This window comes from Sinohyriopsis cumingii, chromosome 5 (assembly GCF_028554795.1).
Source record: "Sinohyriopsis cumingii isolate HCF-2022 chromosome 5, ASM2855479v2, whole genome shotgun sequence".
In the NCBI taxonomy this organism is placed as follows: domain Eukaryota; kingdom Metazoa; phylum Mollusca; class Bivalvia; order Unionida; family Unionidae; genus Sinohyriopsis; species Sinohyriopsis cumingii.
This window is the reverse complement of record NC_142965.1, coordinates 94,677,164-94,686,665: the sequence shown is the minus strand read 5'-3', so window position 1 is coordinate 94,686,665 and position 9,502 is coordinate 94,677,164. Positions and strand designations below refer to the sequence as shown.

Sequence of the window (9,502 nt, the reverse complement as noted above, 5' to 3'; positions counted from 1 at the left end):
ATGCACTATCGCTTAATAATCAAATATTTATCACGTATGAATGTATTGGAAAAGGGGTAAGAATAGAGATTTTCAAAGTTTACAATATGAAATGCTATATTTCACATTAATTTTTGTCTCATTCTGTAATTTAGAACTAAAGATCAGATACCTATGACATCTGTGGGCTGTTTCTCGCTATTGACCTATTCTTGGATGACACCAATTATGTGGAAAGTTTACAGGAAGGGCATCGGAAGCATTGGCCATTTGGTCATTGGAGACAGCGAGAGGTCTAAACCCAATGCAGCAAGGTATTTGAACGCTCTGACTATCCTGAGAAAATGATGCAAATATTTACATAATATTGTAGTACAATAATACGACGGATTCAATACAAATTCAAATATAACCAGAATATATTTTGGTGTACTAGTTTAGTCGGTACCTTACAGATGAAAAATAAATATCGAATATAAAATAAAAAGTAAAGAAAACACTGAAATGTGATGAATTATTATTTTCGGAATAGTTGAGTTGTTATTAATTATTTATGCCTTGTTTCAAATGAGACAAAACTACTATTTATTTGGTGAAATTTCCTTTCACTATGTTTACTAGTGCCATGCCATCAGTAAGATTTGTGAATGATCTAATAGCAATTTGTATTTCAGATTAGAAAGCATATGGAAGAAAGAATTGGCAAGAAATGGTTTGGGAAAGGCCAGTTTGTTTTGGACAATATTCCGGTTTGTACGGACCCAAATGATCGTGTCATTCATTCTCATGCTTTTGTCTCTCACCATTGGGTTTGCAGCACCGGTACGTTGTAGACGTGGACTTCCATTTTTTTCTTTGTTTTTTTTTTTTTCTTCTTCAAATCTTTTATTAAAGATTCTTGTAAATAAAAGATAGAACGTACCCAATAATGTTGTTCGATGAATCGTTCACGTGCAACGTGAATTTCTAGAATGGTTTTCATAACGCGAAATCATCATAGAATACTATGTTGTTACCTCGTACTGAGCTAAAATATTTATTTCGAGACCCGTGTTCTATTGACGCCATATACAGCGAAGATTAAATATTGTTGTTCGTCCAACTTTGTCAGGTTATATTCCACGAATGCATTTACTTATTCAGATTTCAGCTCAGTTGTCAATTATTAAGTGTTTCACTTTCTTAATGAAAATGTGTTTAGGCTGTCGCTTGATCGCTGTTGTTTAGCAAGTTAGATGTCAAACAAAGCATCAGTTTTTAGACTTAATGTAACTGAGTCAAACACACACAAATATAAATATATATATATATATATATATATATATATATATATATATATATATATATATATATATATATATATATATATATATATATATATATATATATATAATGAGGAAAACATATCGAAAAGTTTTTATAAAACCATGGCAGGTTCTTTATGGGGCGGGGCAGATATATTTTAAGGAAAAGTTTTCTATTTTGATAGAGTAAAACAGCTATGTCAGGTTGGCCTCTGAGCCATAAATTTATTTAACAGAATTCGTGGTATCGCTAAAATTAACAGTGCAGTTTTCCCCCATTTTCCATATATCTCTTCAATTGTTTCTTTGTTTCAGGCATTCGTTCTCCGTGAACTCCTGTCCAATTTAAGCAAAGGAAAGATAACGATTGGTCAAGGTGTTGCCCTGGTTTTAATTCTCAGTTTGATGGAAGTCTGCCGAACGCTTTGTCTGGCCTGTTCTTGGTTCTTCAATTACACCATGGGTATGCATTTAACATAATTTCGATACATTTTCAATACAAAAATGCACTGACCTTGCTGATGAAATGAGTCTGGTCAACATGACGTCATAATCATCAAAACTATTAAAACAAAAGCCCTGAACCCATGTATTTAATTTAGCACTAAAAATATCAATTATTAATAGTATTCTATTGCTTTACTATTCCATATATATATATATATATATATATATATATATATATATATATATATATATATATATATACGAACAAATGCGGTATAATTAGCCGTACATAACAACAAAGCCTATATACAAATACCTGCAACGATATACTAAACTTCACCTTATCATGTGATCAGAACACTACCGTCATATTTTTCATGCGATTTTGAGACCATGCTACTTTATCACTTTTTCCTACATTATAAAGATCCATTTTACATATGGATTTTGCAGTTATTACATATTGATTGGTGAAGACGGAAACATATTTAAAAATTGTATTTACAAAGCTGTGAATTATTACATTTCTGCATGATAGTTAAAACTGTTTAGCTTAGTACATATTACTAGAGCCTTTAATGTGTTTATGCATGTATGTATGAAAGACTAGAACACGTTACGCGCACGCACGCACACAAGCGTGTCTATATAATAATAATAATGAGGACTTTGTATAGCGCCTAATCTTTAGAAGCTCTAAGCGCTTTACAACATTAGACAACACCTATAAGATAAAAAACATATAATAATATTATTACAAAAACAAACACCATGAAATTAGAAAAACATTAAAAAATAAAAAAGCATGCTGAGAATATTTCAGGTAGGAAACATTATTAGGTATTTAAGTTTGTTCTTGCAGTCGAATAAGTGAGTTTTGAGAGCCCTCTTGAATGTGATCACTGTGTGCTTGTGACTAAGTTCAGTGGGCAATTCATTCCTCGTTGCTGGGCCCTGTTATGCAAAAGAACGCTGTCCATATGACTTTGTTTTCATAGTGAGAATAATGAGTATACGATTGTCAGAAGAGGAGCGTAAGTATCTTGCTGGTGTGTACACATGGGTGAGATCGGATAGGTATGTTGGACTAGAGTCCGACAGTGAAACGTAGCACAGAGAACAAATTTTGTGTTTGATTCTGGATCGAATGGAGAGCCAGTGTAGGGTACAGAGCAGTGGGGAGGTGTGCTCTGATCGTGGTACTCTAAGTATGATCAGAGCAGCTGTGTTTTGAACTTTTTGAAGTTTCTGGAGTAGATATTGAGACGAACCAGATATAATTGAGTTACAATAGTCCAGTCTTGAAAGTACTAATGAACGCACAAGTGTTTTAGTGGCATCAGCTGAAAGATATTTGCGAACTGAGCTGATGCGTCTCAGCTCAAGATATGCAGCCTTGCATATGTTCACGATAGGTTGGTGCAATGTAACATTACTGTCCAGAGTAACACTTAGGTTTCGTACTGATTGTGTGAATTTAATGTTGGCGTTGCTGATATTTATTGTCTGAGGTAAAGGATGTGAATGAGAAAGTCTTTGTGTTGTGATCAGAATGGCCTCAGTTTTATCATCTGCAGCTTGTTACATGTCATCCGTGATTTCACATCAGAAATGTACCTCTCTACACCTTGGATGGTAGCATCAACTTCAGTTCGGTGGCAATATTTGTATATTTGGGTGTCATCAGCGTACAATTGGTGAGACACTGGATGATGATCTATGACACTTGAGAGCGACTGAGTGTACAGAATGAAGAGAACAGGTCCAAGAACAGACCCCTGTGGAACACCACAACGTAGATCAACTGGGCTGGAGTGTATTCCATTTTCAGACACAATTTGTGTCCTGTTGACCAAGTAGGACTTGAACCACAGTAAGGCTGTGTCATGAATGCCGAATACATGCTGGAGACGGTGAAGTAATATATCATGGTCTATTGTGTCAAATGCTACAGATAAATCAAGGGGGTGAGGACTGTAATCTTTCCGCTATCCAACGCAGAGAGAATGTCATTAACTACTTTTAGAAGAGTAGTTTCAGTACTGTGGCAAGGGCGATATGCAGATTGTACATTGCTAAAAAGGCTGTTTGAATTTAGATAATATACAAGCTGGGATAGAACAACCTTTTCTAAGATTTTTTATATGAATGGGAGATTAGAAACTGGGCGGTAGTTCTTTAAATCGTTATGGTCTAGTGTTGGTTTCTTCAGCAGAGGCTTTACAACGGCAGTTTGAAAAATGATGGGAATTCCCCGGATGAGAGAGAGGTATTAATAACATCAGTTAGTGAAGGCAATACTAGATCTAAGCACTCAAACAGCAGTGATGTTGGAACTGGATCAAGTTCACATGACTTTAGTGCACTCTTCATCAGGATTGTACTTACGAAATCCATAGAGACAGGTTCAAATGCTGCTAATGGTTGCCGCTCAAATTCCGTATCCCAACTGAATGGTGACGACGAGTCAATTGAAATTGTGGTGTCAAGCTTATCTTTAATGGTTTATACTTTGTCACGGAATAAATTTGCAAACATGTCCGGAAGGTCGACTGGAGAGAAGGTAGTTGGAAGTGGTGTTGATTTGTTCCTTGACATTAGCTTGTTAGTAATCTCTAAGAGCTCTTTGCAGCTGGAACTTTCAATGATCTTAGTAGTGTAGTGGGCTGATTTCGCTGCATGGACTATATTTGTGACATTCTTCTTAGCGACTTCATAGATTTGCCTATGAATAGTGAGCCTGGTGGAAAGCTAGAGCCTCTCAGCTTTACGACGGTCTCTTTTAGCAGTGCGAAACTGGTCCCTAACACTGCTATACCATGGAGAATACTTTTGAATTGATACTCTGCACTTGGTATATATATATATATATATATATATATATATATATATATATATATATATATATATATATATATATATATATATATATATATATATATATATATATATATATACATACACACACACACATATTTCAGGGGTGCGAATAAGAGGAGCTGCTCTGGGTCTTTTGTACAAGAAAATTCTGAACTTAAGAGGACTACAAGAGAAGACAGTCGGACAGGTGAGATATATATCCTCTATGCAGAAATGTTTTAAAGTTTGTACAGAGATAGAGAGTGAAGAGATAAACAATAGATCAAAGAACAGTTCTGGATTGACCGCAGGATGCCAAATATTATGTATCCATGCCTGAGCAAGCACATCAATTATACCATTTATATGACTATCTTGACAGATATTAGATATGAGACAATAGTTCAAAATGCATGTAAACGTTATGTAAAGTATCTAGGACTGACAGAATAATCCACTATTTTATCTGAAATTTATGTTTCTCCGATTATAATTTCAAAGAAAGTATAATTTAACAAAGTCGTGAGTTTGAACAGAATGTTGAAACCGTAAAACATCCAATCCAAAGGTATGTATATTAAAATTTCATTTTTGTAATGCCGCTCACGTGTATGTCTAATAGTCCGTATTGAAGAATAAAACTGCTTGAAAATTAATATTCTGGTATTTGTGCAATGTTTGACAACTCTTCTCTTTTTCTTTCGTCAAATATTAAAATTTTCTCATTACAAGCTTCAAGATTACTTCAGTATATTTTCCCCAAACTAATAGATTTTTTATTTTAAAAAAAAGTGTTTCCGTGACAAAATAAATTTAAAGTTGTTTAAATAAGTCAATAATGCCCACAATCCAATAAAAAACAAACATAAGTTTTTGTCTGATTATTTCTGTCCGTTATTTGTATACCCAGGTTGTGAACCTCCTGAGCAATGACGGTATACGGATATTTGAAGCAGCCTCCATAGCATCTCAGCTAGTAGCCACTCCGATCCTGATTGTATATGGTCTGATATACATGATTTACCTGATCGGACCATGGGCCCTTGTGACTTTTTTCACCTTTCTCAGTTTCTATCCATTTATGGTACAGTAAATATTTCCGAGTGCTTCGTATGCACTAAATTTTTTAAAAGCTTTGTTTGAGCCCTAAAACGATCTATTTCGTCTCTTTGTTGTTACTTTCTTTTTTTTTCTTCTCCTGTAATGGTTCACTCAAAGAACGGCTTCATTGCATATCAAGGGTCGTCGATCCACTTCGTTCCACATCACCCGTTGGCATATATAGATGAAAGATTCATTTTCTCTTTGGATATATCTGAACAAAACTGACGCAGGTAGTTATCTCGCTACATATAAACTGGAAGATTGTCAGGAATGATCATCAAGGCCTCTGCACACAACGATAAGTGTCACATGCATCTTTCTCCAATTCAATTAGCAATTTTAATTCTTAATCAGTGTCATGTGGCCATCGTGGAAAAATTTTTTTATGTAATACCTGATAGGTCATTTACCAAGCCATCTTACTGGTTAATTGCTTTCATTTGTTAAGGGCAGGGAGTGTTTCTTCCGCCACTGGGCAATAGTTCAAAACATAGTTTCAGATAGTTTAATCTGCCATGGGTTGATGTGCAACTAAGTCAAGATCAATCGACGACTCTTGTCTTTCATAAATGAAAGAATGGTACAGATATTGTTTTAATGAATCTTTAATAGACAATTCTGCGAGTATTATAACTCATAAAAAATGTAAAATATCTAACGATCGAATGTTGTCACACAAAGCGTAGGTACACTATAGATATCTCATCAACAAAAGCCTTCTCATGTAGTTCACATGATCTTTTAAAATAGTCATGGGGATTAATATAATGTCAACATCTTGTAGATTCCTTGGTAATTTTATTTTGGACTGCTTGTTCCTAATCGTCATTAACTTCTCTTGCAGTATGTGATATCAAAGATTAATGCTCACTTTCGACGAAAATGTATCGTGATTACAGACAAGAGGGTAAGCAAGCTTACGTTTAGTAGGAACCATATAACAAACTTTCCGTCTTGTTTATTTCCACTATTTTTTTGTATTTGCCATAAATTTTAGCTTCTTGTTTTGCACTATGGAAATTTTAAACCAACATTAATTGATATGCTATCACTGAAATCTTTCTGCGCAATGTTTTTATTGACTTGTAGTTATCATGATACCATTGACAAACGAATATACGATGTCACGAAACCAGCGTTTAAGCTATGATGTAGATATATATTTGGAAACATCGACATGTACTAGTCTACCCCAAAACACACATTGTGACTTTGATCTATCGTGTATACATACAGGCTGCATTTATGTAATTATTAGTAGAAAAAATAATGGAAAGTGTTCGAAAAGGCTGGCCTTGGTGATTAAGCGAGGTACATCCGCTGTTTTCAATATATGTTGTTATGACTTGCACCAACTTCGCAAGTTGAATAACTAAATGAAGCTTGTGAAATGAGTCTTACGTGTTTCCTGCCATAAATAGATCACTACCTTCACGTCTTTTCGTGTTGCCATATGATTTTAAAAATCATGTTACATTTTGAAGAATAATATACTTGTATATTACAACTTGTCCTCTATTTGTCAAATCCACAAACATACAAAAGTTGATTAGATAACGCATTACTTGTATCAATATCCTTTGGCTCTACTGAAGACAACATAACTAAACTTGAGAGAAATGGCGCCTGCAGTTGTTGCCCTTACTTCAAATAAAGCATTGCAGAGAGTTTTAGAAGTAAACAAAACTTGATCAACTTACCTGAGTTGCTCAGGTTGTTATTAAATTGAATCTCCACCTTCTTTTTATCTAGGTTCAGCTAATAAATGAGCTACTGACATGTATTAAGCTCATCAAGATGTATGCATGGGAAAAGTCCTTCGCTGAACATATATCAGGTGAGGCTAAGTATCCTTTAACTCTCGTCATGCTTATATTTTTTGAAATCTTTAGTCTCCAAAATTTACTAATAGCTTTTATAGCCAATAACTCTGTACTGACACAATAGTAGGCAACTGTTAGTCTCGCGAGACTGTGGATCTGCGCCGATGGATATTGACAACTGTTTGGCAGTATCTATTGTGTCTACAATGTCAGAGGCGAGAGTGGCAGCCTCTGCCACACTTGTTGCACTTGGGATCTGAAGTTGGTTTATTTCCTTGGTTTTGGGTCTTTCTGTGGATATTTATTTTACTGCTGCTTTACGCCTAAGATCGCTCTCGCACTTTGTGAATCCCTCCTGTACGCCTATTTGAGGCAACCTCTTCCCAAGTGTCCGCTCTGATGCTAAGTGCCTCTAAATCAAGCTTGCCTGTATCTTTATAACGTAGATGATTTCTTCCAATCGGTCTTTTCCTTGTTTCCAGCTCCTCATATTAGAGGTCATTTGTCGTGCTGCCGTCCTCCATTCTGGACACGTCTTTGCCTAAGAAGGGTGTACATATTTTTAATTCCAGCTCTGTCAAGCGCTGTGATGTTGGGACCTTTGTTTCTCCATGTAACGCTAAGGATGCGCCTCAGACAGTGCATGTAGAATGCATTAAGCTTTCTTCTTCTTGTGTATACAAAGTCCAAGATTCGCTCCCATATAGGAGTGTGCCCACCACACAAGCTTTCTATGCTTGGACGTTGGTGTGTTCCGTCAGCTTGCTATTAGCCCATACTCGTTTTGTCAGTGTGGAGAGTGTGTTGGCAGCCTTGCCGATACGCCTACTAAGATCGCTCTCAAGGGAAAGATTGTTTGCGATTACTGACGCTAAGTACTCGAATTCATGAACTAGCGGCAGCTCAAAGTCCCGACTGCTGATTGGTGGATTATATTTCATACTATGTCCCATCACATGCGACTTGTTTATGTTGATGGTAATTCCAAAGTGCCTACATGCACCTGCAAAACGATCCATGGATCGCTGAAGATCTTCATTTAAGTGTGGTTTGACTGCTGCGTCGTTAGCAAATAGGAAGTCCCTAATGCATTTCACTTGCACTTTCGTCTTCGCCCGAAGTCTGGAAAGATTGAAAAGCTTCTCGTCTGATCTAGTGCGAAGGTAGATGCCCTCTGTGGCTGGTCCAGACGCGTACTTGAGAAAGATATAGAAGAATATAGCGTACAGCGTGGTGGCAAGGACAAATGTCACTTCTGATACTTAATTCTTCCGAGATGGAGCCATAATGCATAATGGTCCACTTCATGTCTTCGTGAAAGGACTTCACAACACTGCGTAGGTGGGTGCACAACCATTTCTTGCTAGGATCGTGAAGAGTCCCTCCCTGCTAACATGGTCAAAGGCCTTGGTGAGATCGACGAAGGCGACATAGAGTGGTTATTTCGGCTCGCTACACTTCTATTGCAGCTGCCTGAGTGAAATACCATATCGGTGTTGGATCTCATTGCACATCGTGGCATTTTGGACGTCCTGGATGACCTTATTGTCTCTAGCGTGGTTCTGAATAATGCTTCATCCAACGTTACGTCTGCTTTGAACGATCTGTTATAATCTTGCTGGCGGAAGTCTTTAGCGTGGCAGTCTTTTGCGTGGGTTCAATCGCCATTTTTGTACCAATATACATGCCTTTTATGTCACCGATATCGGTAGATATCTGAATCCACTAGCAGAGCTGAAACCAGAAATTATTCACACAACACCTTGCAGTTCACTTGCATTTGTTACGGGTTGTCCGGAGGGTTTGCATGTTTACAGTTGTTGAAGATTCGTAGGCAGCAAAAGCCTGTAGTCTCTCTTCGATAGCTGAGAACATTTTTATAGAGTGAGCCTTAAACCAGTTATTTGACTTTTCGAAACTCTGACATCGCGGCGGTCTAGATAGAGTCCCTGAGATGATCCCATTTTGCAGCGATATTTGTTTTGG

At 36.6% G+C, this 9,502-nt stretch overlaps 1 protein-coding gene across 1 annotated transcript in view; it reads left to right on the top strand.

The window, feature by feature from the left end:
• Window positions 1-207: 207 nt before the first annotated feature.
• LOC149799795 (ATP-binding cassette sub-family C member 5-like) overlaps window positions 208-9,502 on the top strand; it is a 47,934-nt gene continuing 38,639 nt past the window's right edge. Inside the window, exons 1-7 of the mRNA XM_089958282.1 lie at window positions 208-293; window positions 654-801; window positions 1,599-1,746; window positions 4,712-4,797; window positions 5,500-5,673; window positions 6,538-6,600; window positions 7,446-7,530. Of these exons, the coding sequence (XP_089814408.1) occupies window positions 208-293; window positions 654-801; window positions 1,599-1,746; window positions 4,712-4,797; window positions 5,500-5,673; window positions 6,538-6,600; window positions 7,446-7,530 (790 nt within the window). The remainder of the gene's footprint in view (window positions 294-653; window positions 802-1,598; window positions 1,747-4,711; window positions 4,798-5,499; window positions 5,674-6,537; window positions 6,601-7,445; window positions 7,531-9,502) is intronic.